Source organism: Taudactylus pleione, unplaced genomic scaffold (assembly GCF_031769625.1).
Source record: "Taudactylus pleione unplaced genomic scaffold, aTauple2 ptg001845l, whole genome shotgun sequence".
Classification (NCBI taxonomy): Eukaryota; Metazoa; Chordata; class Amphibia; order Anura; family Myobatrachidae; genus Taudactylus; species Taudactylus pleione.
Genome location: NW_028286242.1, coordinates 262,319 through 279,331, shown reverse-complemented (window position 1 = coordinate 279,331; position 17,013 = coordinate 262,319). Strand labels below are relative to the sequence as shown.

At 48.1% G+C, this 17,013-nt stretch overlaps 1 protein-coding gene across 1 annotated transcript in view; it reads right to left on the bottom strand.

The window, feature by feature from the left end:
- The window catches only part of LOC148436272 (uncharacterized), a 31,147-nt gene extending 14,421 nt beyond the window's left edge, over window positions 1–16,726 (bottom strand). The window contains exons 1-5 of the mRNA XM_088465085.1: window positions 16,526–16,726; window positions 16,134–16,251; window positions 13,963–14,101; window positions 8,253–8,444; window positions 8,000–8,179 (exon numbers count right to left, since the gene is read on the bottom strand). Coding sequence (XP_088321211.1) covers window positions 8,000–8,179; window positions 8,253–8,444; window positions 13,963–14,040 — 450 coding nt within the window. The 5' untranslated portion in view covers window positions 14,041–14,101; window positions 16,134–16,251; window positions 16,526–16,726. The remainder of the gene's footprint in view (window positions 1–7,999; window positions 8,180–8,252; window positions 8,445–13,962; window positions 14,102–16,133; window positions 16,252–16,525) is intronic.
- Between the last annotated feature and the right edge of the window lie 287 nt (window positions 16,727–17,013).

Below are 17,013 nucleotides of genomic sequence, written 5' to 3'. Positions count from 1 at the left end.
TCAATCTTGAACATCTTTAGGTATGGATTGAGATCCTTCAAGTTCAGAATAGGTCTGACCGAGCCGTCCGGCTTCAGAACCACGAAGAGACTGAAGTAAAAACCCTTTCCGGTCTGGAACTGGGAACACAACTCTCGTGGATAGGAGCTTGTCTATTGTTTCTTGTAGAACGACACTGCCGTCGTTGGAAACTGGTAAACCTGTGGTAAAAAATAAATAAAATAATATTGGAGGTGAAGGTTGAAACTGAAAGTCAAGCTTTTATCCCCAAGTGATGAGATCCCGGACCAAAGCATCCGTACAAGTTTCCTTCCATACTTCTCTGAAGTCCCGAAGATGCGCTCTTACTCTGGGGTCCCCAGGTGAGAGGGAAGCCAGTCATGCACTGGACTTATTAGTGGACTTAACCTCCTGTTGAGCAGAGGTTGTTGTTGCTCTGCCCCGACCTCTGGAACCACGGGAAGTTGATGGTCCTCCTCTGAAGCGACCACGTGAACGACCCGGGGAGCAAAAGGACCGAAACGAGGGTCCCGAGTAAGATCGTCTAGGTGGAGGAGCCGCAGAAGGAAGATAAGTGGATTTACCTCCTGCAGCCTGAGAAATCCACTTATCTAGTTCCGATCCAAATAATACACTTCCCGTGAATGGAAGTGCTTCCACAGCTCTTTGATTCTGCGTCCGCTTGCCAATGTTTAAGCCACAGCGCCCTTCGTGCTGAAATCGCCAGAGCTGAAGTTCTGGAGGTGTTATTGCTAACGTCTTTGGACGCTTCTTCAAGGTAAGCTGCAGCTCCACCTATATGTTCTGCCAACAGAATAAGTTCATCCACCAGCAGCTGGTCTCTCATTACGTCAGCCAATTGTTTTGTCCAAAGTTCAATAGCTTTATTAGTCCAGCAGCTAACAATCGCAGGATGCAGAGTCACTCCTGCAGCTGTGTAAATGGACTTGAGAGAGTGTATTCCAATCTCCTGTCAGATGTGTCTTTCAAAGACGTGGCTCCAAGGTCTGAAAGCTAGTCTTCTTAGACAGCCGTAATTCTGATGTATCTACTGCGAAGGGGGGGGGGGGGTCTCACAAGATTTTCTGTTATCTGCCGGAAAAGGATAAAAAGATAATATCCGCCGGAACATCTGAAATTTTTTATCCGGATGTTCCAATGCTGACGTTAGAAGAGAATCTAGCTCTTTCGAGACTGGAAAAGCAATAGCCTGTTTCTTTAGAAAGAAAGACTGTCGAGCAGGACCTCTGTCCTCCTCTTGTATTTGCAATACCTGTCGGATTGCAGAAATTAAAGCCCCTATACCCTCGGATACCGGCTCAGACTCAGACTAGGCGAATTTGGAGCATAATCACCTTCTTCTAAAGCTGGCATATCCTCCTCCTCCGATTGGAGGACTGAGGGTAACGGTCTCTTTTTTGAGACCTGAGGAGAGGATCCCATAGTGGTACGGGAAAGAGTCATGGCTTTTGAAATCCCCTCCATGGCTATAGCTAAGGACCTCACCCATGCTGGTTCCTCTAGAGTCGCTGACCTGTGAGCCTCTCTTTCTTTGCAAGAAGCCTCCAGCTCAGCAGAGAGAGAGGACATGACGGATGTAACTTGCGTCCAAGACATTGGTTCCGACATCCCTGCACACTTTTTGCAGGTAAATAACGTTTGAGATGCTTTTGATCTGCCAGTCATGCTACATACAGACCCCACACAAAACAACATAGAAGTGTAGTGAAATAGGTCAGAAGAAGAAACTGGGATACAGAGAGGCAGGAGAGAGCCACACCAGCCCTAATAGCACTCCTAGCAGTGCCAGAAAACACTAGGCATAGGAGGAATAACCACTAATAAATAGTTACTAACCTGCCTTAGATGCTCTCTTGACCAGCCTAAATCCCACTGTTTACTTACAGACCAGGATCAGGCTTCAGTTTTATGCAGCAGCTTCTGTGCAGCTGATGCTGATTTCTCCTGTAATGGCCGCTAGCGTGCTTTCAGAGAAGCGCTGGGAGGAAGGAGCAGGGCTCCGGAGCTAAGCTCCGCCCCTCACCTTAAATATATGCGTTGTTTGTAATTTGCGTCCCCAGCATGGCTGACACAGCCGTTTACACTGCCTGGCTGCCCCGCTAATCTTTTGCCGATTCCTGCACTGCCTGTAATGTAATGGCTAACCTGGCCACCCCGTTAGTCGAGGAGCCAGGTAATACTTACAGGACTGCTTGCTGCCAGCGGTGGTAGCGACTGTTGGGGTCCGCAGCAGCATGCGGCACCTATATGGAGATGGGGGACTCTGAAGTCGGGGACCCCAGGCGAAGTTCATGCACTTGCGAGCGGGTCCCCCCAAGAAGCTCCCACGGTGCAGACAGGCAGTGCAGCTACTGCCCGTCTGTCCTCAATGCTTTAATCTTGAAAATATCCTAAACCCTGAGGAGGAGTGTAAAACACGTCCCGCTCCCCTCAGGCACAAACTTAGACTGGGCTTGTAAGGGGGTATAGAGGGGGAGGATCTAGTCACACTTTACATTATTTGGAAGTGCCAGCTCCACTCAGCACTGTCCATACCCCACTGTCTTGAAGCCTCCAGTGTCTCCTTAGTGTTTGAAGGAGAAATTAAGTTTCAGTTCTTTAAAGACAATCTACATATTGTGCAGATGTATCAGATAGTGAAGAGTAAATTGATTTTGCACATTCTGGTCAGTTCAGGGTCACTGATAATACTAAGAAATTAAAAAGTAATCTAAAGTATGACTGAAGAAATACATTTAAAAAAAAAAAAAAATAGGATTTTGGTACTTACACGTAAAATCCCTTTCTACGATTCCACAGGGGACACTGGAGCTTAAGACACTGGGGTATAGACGGGTGGATGAGTGGAGCAGGCACTTTAAATTTATAAGCGAGTGACTCTTCCCCCTATATCCTCCAGAAGCCCCAGTTAGAGAATTGGAGCCCGAGGAGACGGAAACAGAATACGAGGAGGAGTCAACAGACGGTAAAGTCGAACAGAACATACATAACAACCGAATATTCAACATGAGAAAGAACATAACACAAGGACAGGTAAAGAAGCACTGGGAGGGCGTCCAGTGTCTCCTGCGGAATCGGAGAAAGGATTTTGGTACTTACCAGTAAAATCCCTATGATCCACCATCGGACACTGGAGCATAAGACACTGGGGACGACCAAAGGTTTTCCACCTTGTGGGAGAGCTCAGAGAAACCAGCAAAACAAAAAAGTAGAAACACCCCGACGAGCAGCCCAGGAGGCACCCATGGAGCGAGTGGAATGGGAAGAAAAGGAGACCGGCGGAGGACGGCCATCTAAAATGTAGGCCTGTTGAAGGACTAGACAGATCCATCTGGCCAATGTCTGCTTAGAAGCAGGCCAACCCCGCTTGGACGCATCATAAAGAACAAACATGGCATCGGACTTTCGTAGGGCAGCGGTACGGGCTACATAAATCCTGAGAGCCTGAACAGCATCCAGGGTGAACGAAGACTGAGAAGTATCTGACAACACCGGAAGCACAATCGGCTGATTGATGTGAAAGGAAGAAACCACCTTCGGTAAGAAGGATGCCTTCTTGCGGAACTCTGCAAGATCATCGTGAAACATGAGGTAAGCAGGACAAAATGAAAGAGCTTCTATTTCAGAAACTCTCATAGCAGAAACTAAGACCAAAAGGAGAACTGTCTTGCAAGTGAGAAGACAAAGATCCACGTCTTCATACACTGAAGATTAGATAAAGGTTAGCACAAATTTAAGATCCCACAGAGCTGTAGGCGGGATAAACTGAGGCGGAATACGGAGAACGCCCTGTCAAACGGTCTGAACCTGCAGAAATAAGGCAAGGCGGCGCTTAAAAGAGACATAATGCAGAAACCTGGACATTCAAAGACCCAAAGCACAAACCTGCATTCAAACCCGTCTGGATGCAAAGAAGGAGGCGGGATATCCGGAAGGCAGAAGTGCGAAACCTCCGGTCTTCACACTAGGCTATATAAGCGCGCCAGATACAGTAATATTGAGCCGAAGTGAACGTAGTCTAGTAGGGACTACCAAGGTTAGAACTCCAATGCGTCTAAAGATAGCAGACGCAACAGCCACGCCATTAAACGCAGCCGCTGTAAATCTGGGTAAAGGCAGGGCCTCGAAGCAGAAGGTGTTTTGTTGAAGAGGCAACGTCAAGGGATCCCCTACAAGGAGCTGTTATAGATCAGAGAACCACGCTCTTAGAGGTCAGTTCAGAGCCACTAAAATGCCGGTTGTTGCTTCTCTTCATCCGCTTGAAAACACGTGGAAGAGGAAAAGGGGAAGGGGGTGGGGGGAGAAAGAGGTAAATGAGCCTGTAACTCCATGGAACTGTGTGGAGCGTCTCGAGTCCTGAAACAATACCTGGGTACCAGATGGTTTGTGTCTGGAAGCCATGAGATCTATTTCTGGCATACCCAATCTCTGTACTAGTCAATGGAACATGTCCGGGTGAAGAGCCCATTCTCTGGGATGGATGTCGTGACGACAAATAGTCTGCCTCCCAATTGTCTACTCCGAACACCGCTGAGATCACTATCACGTGTATCTCTGCCCATCGAAGAAAGCGACTTACCTCGCACATGGCCTTGCGACTGTGAGTCTCGGCCTTACGATTTATGTACGAAACGGCTGTCGTGTTGTCCGATTGGACACGAACAGGTTGACCATCTAGCGAGAAACCCCTTCCAGAGGGGCCTTAAAAATCGATTGGAGTTCCAGCGCGTTGATCGGTAGACTCATCTCCCGTCGAGACCAATGGCTCTGGAAGTAATGGTCCCTAACCCCTGAGGCTGGCATCAGTTGTCAGAATGATCCAATTTCAAATGCTGTACCGGCGACCTGCAGTGAGGTGGTCAAGCTGAATCCACCAAACAAGGGAAATTCGTGCTTGAGGTGACAGTCGTACCAGGCGGTGCATATAGAGATGTGATCCGGACCACTGGGCCAAAATTCAACTGGAAAGGACGAGAATTAAAACGGCCACCATCTTTCCTAGAAGACTAATGCATAGCTAAATTGATACCCGCTTCGCCTTGAGAACTTTGTCCCCCGGAAGGAAGATTCGTTGAGCAGCCGTATCCAAGATCATTCCTAGAAATTGGAGGCGTTGAGATGGAATCAGCCTGGACTTCTGGAAGTTGATTATCCAACCGTGATGGATAAGGACCTGGTGTCTCAAAGCTACATGATCATTGAGAATCTGAATAGATGGAGCTTTCAGATACGGAACAATAGTGACGATCTGAGATGAGCGATCACCACCAACAATATCTTGGTAAAGATCTGGAGGTGCCGACGTCAGACCAAAGGGCAGAACCTGAAAAATGTTCCTCTCTGATAGCAAATTGAAGAAAATCCTGATGTGGCTTCCAGATTGGGACAAGGTGATAAGCATCATTGATATCCATGGATGCTAGGAACTCTCCCTGTTCCAGACCTGCAATCACAGAGTGAAGAGACTCCATCTTGAATCGGTAAAATGCCAGATAAAGATTTAACGATTTCAGATTCAAAATAGGCTTGACAGAGCAGTCTGGTTTTTCAACTACAAAGAGATTGGAGTAAAAAACCCAGACAACGCTGATGGGCTGGAAAAGGTATCAAAACTTTGGAAGCCACGAGCATTTGGATAGCTTGCAAAACAACCTTTTGCTTCAGATAGGAAGACCTGTGGTGAAAAACCGATGCGGAGGGTGTTCTGCAAATTCTAATTTGTACCCCAGAGACACCAGATTGTGGATCCAAACTGATGAACTAGTTTGAAACCAGACATCCCTAAATCGCAAGAGGCGAGCCCCCACCATGGATCTTCCAAGGTGGGCCTGGAGCCAGTCACGCGGTAGGTTTGTCAACAGGCTTTGGATTAGGACGGCGGGTGGAACCAGACTGTCGACCACAGGCCTTACCTCCACGGGATGCTGAGGAGGCACCAAGTTAATGTCCCTGAAAGGAATGAGGAGCCCGAAAAGAAGGACCAGCCTGAGGGCGGAGCGTGAACAGTGGACGGTCCTTAAGGGCTGTGGCTGCAGGTACAGGCAACATGGTCTTTTTGAATAACCGTGAGACTGATGAATCTACTAAAGGAGGAGCTTCCTATTTTTCAGTGACTGATCTAGGAAACGGGTAAATGGATCAAAACCGCTTGGGTATCTGAAATTTCTTGTCAGGATGCTATCAAGCTGTAGACAATTGTGCATTTAAATACTGTGAAAAAGGAAAGAAAATGGTAGATCTTTGTTTGGTTCCAAATAAGGATGCATCAGGAGATATCGTGGACTCATCGTCCGGAAACTTGTCGAACCCCCAGGATAAGGGCCTCCACTCCCTGGACACCCAAATCAGAGGTCTGTTCGTGAAGGTAGTCTCCAACTCATCTTCTTCCTCTGCGTTTAGTTGTTGGACTGGAGGACAGCTGGCAGAGGCCTCTTTTTTGATGGTTGTGCACTGACCCTAGAAGAGGAAGGGGTAGAAGAACCTATGCGATTAGCCAAGCCCTCCACAGAACGGCTAGATCTCTCGCCCAACTAGGCTCACTCTCCATGGAACCTGAAACAAAGGACTGGTACCTAGCTGATTCCCTGTCTCTGCGTGCTGCAGCCAATTCTGTGGATAGATCAGCCATAACGCCTGCCAAGTTAAATATCCAAGGTGGCGTAAGGACTGTATCTGAAGAGGGTCCCGCAACAACGGGGTACTAAATTACAAGAATCACATAGGGCCGCCCCATCAGAGCGTGCCTGAGATAGCTTTGTATTACATCTGGAACAAGCAAACACCTTCTGGGATGTTTTTGCAGCTACCCCTTTACCTGTCATGATGCGGTTAACTTCTGGGCAGAAAGCACACACACAGATAGAATAAAGGAACCTCACACACAGTTAAAGAGAGGAACTCCAGGGTACAGAGGGAGAGGAGTCACCATTCCGCCTCACTTAGCAGCCCAGAAAATACCCCAGTGTATTCACGACCTCCAAGGGAGAGTGTTGGAGTGCTAAAACAGTTGATGATGCTGCTGAAAAGGCTGCAGTCTCTCTGCAATCAGTGCAGCCTTTCTGTAAGATGGCGCCGAAGAGATGCGAGGGGCTGTCCTAGCCCTCCCTCTCGTTGAAGAGAGCCAATAGATGCGTTGCCTTGGTGTCTGACACACTGGCAAGACGCACTGAGGAGGTTCTGCCACCTTCCTTTCCCGCTGTCATTGCAGCGTCCCCCGCCGGTTTACTGGAAGGCGGCCTCCCGCCTGCTAGAAGACGTGACTGAACTGGTCATTAAGCGCTGTGATCGCGGGACCCCCCGCATGTAACAGCCGCTCGCCTCCAAGCGCCGTTCACTATGAATGAACCATTCTGCAACCGCCAACTCTCCAGGTTAAACAAGTGCAGCACATGAGCGTTTCAGCATCAGCTATAAAGAGAGGATGGGTGGGAGTGAGAACCGCAGCTAGTCCCGTTAATCAGGTGAAAAGGCTATACTTACCAGCTGCCAACATCAAGTCTACAGTGGGCAAAGAAGAAATGGACACAGCCTCTATATTAGGCTGTTGCATGTCTCTTCCCTGAGCAACTGTCAGGGTTTCTGGGCCCCGGACACTCACTCTATAATAGTGGTGACGGGTCCCCTGATGCCTCCTTGTAGCACGCTCACAGATGCAGCTGTCAGCCTGTCCCCAATGTGAGAAGCTATAAAATAAAATATACTATGTGACCGGCTCCCTCGGGCACGATTCTAAAACTGGGTGTTCTAGGGGATAGAGGGGGAGGAGTCATTCACATTTATAAATTTAAAGTGCCAGCTCCACTCATCCACCCGTCTATACCCCCAGTATCTTAAGCTCCAGTGTCCCCTGGTGGGTGAAGGAGAAATAATGCAATTAAATCATCATATGTATAAAGAATCTATTATGTACCTATATTCTACAGGACTCTGCTGCTTATGGATAAGACAAGGAAAATGTGACATTCCCAGAATCCCTCACCTCTCCAGTCAGCAGACGGATGATGTCCAGGGAGAGATTTAATATCCCGTCAGTCATATCTATCTTCACAGTCTGGTGATTCTCCAGCATCACGTCCTTGTACAAACCCCTGTGTCCTTTTATATACTCCCACTCCTCCATTGAGAAATAAACCGTGACGTCCTCACACCTCATAGGGACCTGACACACACAATGATAGTCATCAGACACATCCCCTGGTGTTACTGTACAATGTCCCATTCCCAGCAGTCACCTCTCCAGTCAGCAGCTGGATGATCTTGTTGTAGAGTTCCAATATTTTCTGGCCATTGCGTCTCTCATGTGTCAGAGAGTGAGGTGGAGGCACCGTGATGGGGCCATCAGTCCTGCTAAGTCCCCCTGACACGCGGGGACGGCTGCTGGATGTCTCACACTCTCCGGATGTCTTCTTCACTACTGTGTAATCCTGTATATTGAGAGAGACATAAATAAAAACTAGGTGGGACACTGAACCTATGTCTGAGTTTTTTTAGTGAGAGTAACCATGCATAACTGATACGAATGGTATATTTTATAAATACAACCTCATTCCTATACGTAATGATATCATATATACTCTCTAGTACAGTGTATATAGCACTTCCCTCTCTGACTATAACCAATGGGTCAGCAGCTCGGAGTATTGGTCTATGTACAGCCACCACAGCCACATCCCCTTGCTGTTTGCGCTACTTGGCTCAAAGCTAACAATGCATCTGTAGGGTCCAGCCATAGGCAGAGTACAGGTGGCCAATCACAGATGGCAGGAGTGGTAACTGCTTCATATCCCCTATTAGACAGTGACTGTACCAATGGTTACAGATAGGATAGACACTTCATGTACATAATAATCCTTTTGGGCTGATACAGGATTGACCAGGAAACATAGCCCACAGAAGCCAGGTGTGTCAGGGCGGGTGCCTTGTGGACCCTATGAACTTCGAAGAAAGTTAACAAAAAAGGTAAGTTTTACCATAACTCTCGTTTTCTTCTTCAGGGGCCATAGGGCTCCACAGGGAGACCTTGGGGACGTCCCAAAGCAGTTATTCAAGGGTGGGGACGCTCCTGTGCTGAGAGGAGAATCCGGCGTCCAAATGAAGCATCCTGAGGAGGTATATGTATCGAAGGCACAGAACCAAAAAAAAGTGTTGAAAGAGGACCACATGGCCGCCTTACAAAGCTGTTCAGCGGAGGCGCCACGTTGAGCTGCCCGCGAGGGACTCACAGACAGAGTGGAATGAGCAGTGACAGTAGCTGGTACATGAAGCCTGTGAGATAGTCATGTGAAACCATCTGGCCAATGTTTGTTTATTGGCTGGCCATCCCTTCTTGTGAAATCTATAGAGCACAAGTAGGGAGTCTGTTTACCTCAGAGAACTGGTAAGGTCCACATAGATCCTGAGCGCACGGAAGGTTAGAAATGGGGAACGACACGAGAGAGACCCTAAATCTGATTTCCTTCGGGCGGACGCCATATCCAGAAAAGAATGTTCGCTGTGAGCCACTTGAGATCCACGGATTTCAAGGGTTCAAATGGAGTTCCCTGTAGTTCCTGAAGAACCACTGACAAATCCCACGGAGCCACAAGAGGGACAAAGGGAGGTTGTATGCGGAGGACACCTTGAAGGAAGGTGTGGACATCCGGCAGTGAAGCAATTCTACCCTGGAACCAAATGGAGAGAATATAAACATGTACTTTCAGCGAGGTAAGGCGGAGTTCAAAGGTTCATTCCAGCTTGGAGGAAGTCCAGGACTCTAGAAACACGAAAAACATGAGGGTCATAGCTTCTGGCATCACTCCATTGGAAGTAGATATTTCACACACAGAGCATATTCTGGACCACAGAGTGAGAAAACCCTTTAGACCTCAGGAGGGATGTTTCAAGAGCCAGCCGTCAAACACAGACGGACCCAGGTCCGGGTGAAGACAGGGACCTTGAGACAACAGGTCTGGCCTCTGAGGTAGCAGAGGCCGCACCGTCTATGGAGAGGCTGCGAAAATCTGAGTACAAATGAGCAGCCCGTTCCACCGGGACAGGATTAGCTGTTGCAGGGGCCTAGAGTGGAACTGAGCGTACTCCACCATGTTGAAGGTTGATACCATGGATCCTAGAACTTGCATTGCTGAGTGGACTGACACCCGGCAACTGCGTAGGAATCTGCGCACACGTATTTACAGTGTGGAGATCTTGTCTGCTGTCAGGAAGATGCTCTGACCCTGAGAATCCAAACGAGCTCCCAGATGGACCATCCTCTGTGAAGGATTCAGGGAGGACTTCTTCCAGTTGATTAACCAGCCGTGCCTTTGCAGGAAGGCAATGGTTACCTGAAGATGGTGTTGAAGAACCTCTGGGGAGCTTGCTAAGAGCAAGAGGTCATCTAGGTATGGCAGCAGCCAGGATTCCCCGACAATGCATGTAGGCCGCCATGACCACCATATATTTTGGTAAAGACCTGTGGAGCTGTAGAAAGTCCAAAGGGCAGAGCCCGAAATTGAAAATGTTGCTATAGTACAGCAAACCAGAGATATCGCTGATGAGAGGGTGCTATAGGTACATGTAGTTACACGTCCTGAATATCGAGCAATACCATAAAGTCCCCAGGCTCCATAGCCAGTACAACAGAGCGAAGGGTTTCCATGCGAAACCTGGGCACCCTCATGAATGTGTTCAGGGATTTGAGGTCGAGTATAGACCGATAAGACCAATTTGGCTTCTGTACCAGAAACAGGGTAGAATAATAACAGTTCCCTCATTGTGACAGCGGGACTGGAAATATTACCCCTGCTTGTAGCAAGGACTGAATGGCTTTCTGGCTCAGCAGGGCCTTGTTCTGGTGTGAAGTAGGGCATGTGTAGAAAAATTGGTGGGGTAGCCGTCTTAGAAATGAGAGCGTACCCTTGAGAGACGACTTCTCTTACCCAAGCGTCCGTGGTGGTCTGACGCCATTCCTGGGTAAACTGAAGAAGTCTGCCTCCTACTCTGGTATCCCCCAGGGGGAGGCCCACCCCATCAGGCTGAAGGTTGGTCCTCAGATTTTTGAAGCAGGACGTCTGGTGACCCAGGTCTGCTTGGTCCTAGACTTTGTGGCCCTAGTGGAAGCAGATTGAACTGACAATTAGGTTTTCCCGGAGGACGAAAGGTCCTGAAGAACGTTGTCCGAGGCTTTGCAGAAGCTGCTGATGTTAGAAAAGCAGTTTCTGATGCTGCCAGTGTGGCCACAATCTTATCTAAGTCGGGGCCAAACAAGATTTCTCCATTTTAACAGAATGCCATTAAGGCTTTCTTACGAGTCTGCATCCGCCTTCCACAACCGCAGCCAAAGAGTACAGCGGGAGGACACTGATGACGCCGATGCTCTAGAGCAGGTATGGGGAACCTCAGGCCCGGGGGCCGTATAAAGCCCTCGGAATGATGTGGTCTGGCCCTCGGAGCTATTTTCATCTGGCTATCAGGGTGCCTAGAATGCACCCTACAGCCAGAATCTATGCAGCAGTGCCACCTGGAGCGTCCTTAGGATACTTCAGATTGTCACGCCGCTGCCCTTACAGCTCCCCGGAGCATCCTCAGGCATTGCTGTAATCGCTGGCAATTGTGAGGCCGCACCGGGCCCATAAATAATGTTATATATATCAAAATGGCCCTCGCCAGAAAAAATGGTTCCCCACCCCTGGTCTAGAGGCTAGGAGACTAGCATCCAAAGTCGTTTCACCAATATATGAAGCTGCATCTCTTATGTCAGATATATAGGACATTTGATTGCTAGAAGCCACTGAGGGAAGAGACTCTTCTAGAGCGTATGCCCAGCTTTCAATTGCTTTAGCCACCAAGGCCATAGCCATGTTCGGTCGAGCAATAGCTGAAGCCTCTTACCAGGTATCTGCCAAGCCATTGCCATATGCTCAGTTAGTTGATCTGAAAGAGGAAACACTGCAGAAGCTACTTTTTGTCGTTTAGTGGCTGCTTTGCTTTAGGGGCTGGCTCATCCTCCTCTATTTGAAGAACAGATCTAACAGCCCAAGACTAAAGCCGATATATTAAGTTTGGAATTAATCTCTTTCTCCCCAGAGGAGGACTCCGTGTTAGAGAGATCAGTATCCTCAGATGATACCTCAGAATCTGAGAGCTGCGTATACTGTGAAGATAGCACAGAACGCTTAGTAGTCTTACTGGGTAGGGGCTTCTCACCTTGCAACATATTTTGAAAGGCTGTAGAGGTAGCCGCTAAACTCTGTACTGATGTAGACAGTATGTCTACCCTTGGAGGCACAGGAGGTACCTGTATTGCTTGTACCTGTTGAGGCAAACCCATAGGGGGAATTACTGCCGGACTGCACAGCGGTCCGCAATAGTAGTCAACTCTTGAGCAAAGGAAGCCCAGGGGGGCTCCTGAGCTGGAGGGTCTGATTGGCCTGGTAAGGTATAACACCTAGCACATAGCCCATCCTGTATTAAATCCTCCTCATTTAAGCCTGCAGCACATAATTTGCATGACAGCAGTACGGGTGCAGCTGCTTGCTTGCTACTCTTGCCTTTGGTAGGCAGATAGCTGCAGAGTAGTATAGCACAGAATATGGCACTGAGTAACATGTGATATACAAGTGGGAATGCAATATACTGATCCCATATTATGCTTGGGTAAGCTGCAGGAGAGCACAACACAAAATATAGCACAGTGCAGTAACCAGCAGTATGTGACAACCTTCACAGATCCAAGAAATGTGAGGTACAGACAACCCTGAATGCAAAATGTGTGTTAGGGCAAAGATGAGAAAAAGGGAAAGATATATGCCGAAAGTATAGAGAGAATATACAGACAAGCAGTAAACCACCTTACCTGCACCCTACCTCAGAGTTGCAGTCTGGGGTCTTCCGCGGGGCCGGCTAGCAAGGTCCCTGGGAGCCCTGCTGAAAGTATCAAGCTGCGCACTCTTAGTAGTAGTAAAAACACTAAATAAAATAAAATAAGCTTTGGGCTGCATAAGGCAGCCCACTGTGATAGCGGTGAACCGACTCCTGCCAGACACCAATGAAACTGATTTTCCTCAGGCTCAGGGGCGGGGTATAGGGGGAAGGACCATTGCATCCTGGGATGGCAAAAGCTTTAACTGCGTGGTGTCCGGTCCTCCAAGTCCCATCTACACCCCAAGGTCTCCCTGTGGAGCCCTATGGACACTGAAGAAGAAACAGACGATATCTGTTCGGAAACACTGTCTGCTACTCACAGCATGGGGTCTACAACCTTTGTTTGACACAGAACTGAGCACATGGGATCTATTGTGAAGTATATATATCTATATCGAGAAGTGAAAACCTAACGCAAATGTAAATCACTATACAAACAAAGGACACGTCAGCACACCATCATTTCATTTGGTAGAGTGGCTTACACACAACATTTACAATGACTCCTTCAGGTGTCCAACATCATAGTATCCCTGCAAATGGTTTTACAATGTTGTCAATGATCAGTAGTGATCAGACTGTGACACTCCCAGGCTCCCTCACCTCCCCAGTGAGGTCCATGTGTTAGTAATAGAGATGATCGTGATCAGACTGTGACACTCCCAGGCTCCCTCACCTCCCCAGTCAGGTCCCTGTGTTCGTAATAGAGATAAGAGTGATGTCACTGTGACACTCCCAGGAGTACATTTTCTAAAGTGAACGTTTTTAGAAATGAAGAGGTTGCCCATAGCAACCAATCAGATTCTACTTAACATTCAACTAGCACCTTCTAGAAGATAATAGCTAGAATCTGATTGGTTGCTATGGGCAACATCTCCACTTCTAAAAACTCTCACTTTAGTAAATATAGCCCCCAGACTCCCTCACCTCCCCAGTCCGGTTCATGTGTTAGTAAAAGAGATAATAGTGATGTCACTGTGACACTCCCAGACTCCCTCACCTCCCCAGTCAGGTCCCTGTGATTTTCCCAGAACCTCTCACCTTTCCTATCAGCAGCTGGATAATCTCCAGAGCGAGGTTTAATATTCTTTCAGTCATGTGACTCCTGTCCTCGTTCATCCTCTGATGTAATTTACGTGACTTCTAGGAAAGACTCTCCGATTCCTCACAGCCAAATGGTCTTGGAATAAATAGAACCATTAAAATAAAGAGAGAGTTTACAAGTTCCATAGTCAGTAAGTCAATAATAGAGATTTGCTATACAACTAATTCTGCTAGTTGTAGACTGAACAATATGAAAGGCAATAGTAGAAGACAAATAAAAGGTGATCTTACGCTTAGTACACTATACAATAAATTGTACTATGTAAAGTCAGATTATTTTATTAATCTATCACTAGGTATTTGGTTACATATTGTATGGTCCATCAATTAAAGTATGGTAGAAAATAAAAATAAAGAGAGAGAGGTACATCTGATTAGTTTGTAGTTATAGTTTGTAGAGAGCGCATGCCCAACCACTGGTATTTATTATTCATTCTGAAACTTAATTCAAATTTGGAATTTTTTTTCTTCTAAAAAGGTACCATCTCTGCGCCCTACTCACAGCCAGCCGCATTCTCACATGGAGCTGCGACACTGCTACTGTTGTTCTTGTGCATGTGAATAAAATGAGAGATATGGTAAGAACTTACTTTTGTTATCTTTCTTCGAAGTCCATAGGCTCCGCAGGGAAACCTTGGGCTGTTGGTGATGGCATGGACATCCGGGCACCACGTAGTTAATTTTTTTCTCCCAGGATACACCGGGCCACTCTCCCTATACTCCGCCCCTGAGCCAGAGGCACCTCAATTGGTAATAAGCCAAAGGCTGGAGGAGGATAAAAGAGAGAAGGAAGGCTGGAACACACAGGAATCACATTCTCACATAGGAGACTGAACAACCGGTGACCAGAGCGAAGCCCATCTGAAGCAAGGAGCGTCAGGGTGGGTGCCCTGTGAACTTCGAAGAAAGAGAGATAAAAGGTACGTTTTTACCATCTCTCTCATTTTCTTTAACAGGGTCCATAGGCTCCACTGGGAGACCTTGGGGATGTCCCAAAGCAGTATTTCAAGAGTGGGGACGCTTCTGATCTGACAGGAGAATCCGGCACCCGAAGGAAGCATCCTGAGAAGCAAATGTATCAAATACGTAGAACCTTAAAGAGGTCTGGACAGAAGACCATGTGGCCGCCTTCAGTACCAGCGTCAGCGGGGTGATGGAGCGGCAGCGTGGACGTCCACTGGACTGTCCAGCGCTGTCCGCTCTGTAAAGAAATTACTTTAAATCTTCTGGGGCTGTAAACAGCCCCTCTGTGTCTCCAGTGACCCGCCTCAGGCCGGGCACCAAAGGAAACTGAGGTGCCTCTGGCTTGGGGGCGGGTATAGGGAGAGTGGCCCGGTGCATCCTGGGAGGAAAAAAAATTAACTGCATGGTGTCCGATGTCCAAGCCATCACCAACACCCCAAGGTCTCCCTGTGGAGCCTATGGATCCTGAAGAAATGGGTGCATTTCTCACATATGCGACCAGACGCCATCATCTTTACACATAGCTCCCAAAATATGGGAGATCAGAAAAGGGACCCCCCAAAAAAAGACACGACCTCACTGTAAGTGTGTGTAACCTTGCAGCACCCCCCCCCCCCCCCCCTGTTTCCATCACTTACTGGGCTGCCTCCTGGCTCTCCCCAGCACGGTTTAGATAGAGCGCAAATGAGAGTATTTCACCCAACCTTTCTCCAGATTAGATAGGATACTTTATGAAGCTAAGGAATCCAGATAAGAGGTAGCGTTCCCGCTAGGCTGTTTCAGCGGGGCGCCGCGCCCTATTTCTGAAGGGCAGAAAGCACCCTGCCCTCCAGCGCTGCGCCCCGCTGAACAGACTGCAGGTTCTGTCCTCCACCCGCGCCCCTTCCTGCCCTCTAGTCGCAGGGATGTCAGGGGCTTGAAACAAATAAATACACGTGGACTGCGAGAAGACACAAATGCACAATTTGAAAAAAATGTAATCTTAAATTGAGGCAGAAAAAACAGCCTACACTTGTGGCTGACTCTGTATAAGACCCACAGAGAGCAATCACTACGACATAACACCTTCAGCCAGGACTGGTTCTAGAACGAAAAGCCCCTTTGGATTCCCCTCCCTAAATGTACTAAATAAATATGCACCTTACCTATATGGTGGTTTCCCTGCAATGGGGAACCTCTGGAGAAATTGATCCTCCCTGGGTAGACAGTGTCTTCAGTCGGTACTCACTCTTCATGTAGGAGATCACGTGGTCTGGAAGATTCCTGTAAAAATATATATAACCAATGTCATCATCATACAACAGAGGTTTAACACGACTAGTGCCCCCTGTGTCACCTCCAACCCAGTGTCTTTCCAGCCTCCAGCCTAAAGTCACCCCGGCCCCCTGACACCCCAGCATCTTGTCACCCCATCCTCACATCAGGCTCCTTTCATTCAGGCCTCCTATCATTCAGGCACCCCGACACCCCAGCCTGCTGTCACTATAGTATCCCGGCCCACTGTGTCACACTTAATGAACATCCCCCTCGTCACCACCTTCTTCTTCGGCAGCCTCAATGCTCCTCTTCATCAGCGGCGCGGGGTGAGGGAGAAATAAGGAGCAGATGGCGCCTACATGGGGAACCTGACACGTGTCCTAGTGCCCGGCAGTACTGTAAGTACTGTTAGAGGGCAATGGAATTAGTGGATAGATCCCCTTCAGTATCTGCACTCTGGCGTGTAGAGACGGGGTTGGACTATTACAGAAACACTAGAGTTATGCAGTGACTCTAAACTAAACTTCTTTGGTGTCGGCCATTGTCCCGAAGACCAACGTTGCCTGTGAAAGTCGCACTGATTGTCCCACATAAAATGGCGTAAGCACAGAAGACGCCACGTAACTGTACTGTAACATCTGCTTTCATTTACAGGAGGTCCCAATAGGGACTTTGCCACCAGCAATGTCATCATCTGTCACAGCCGCCAGCCCGTACAGTACAGAAACCTGACACAGTCACCTCTCACCCGGCAGCTTCCTCCATACA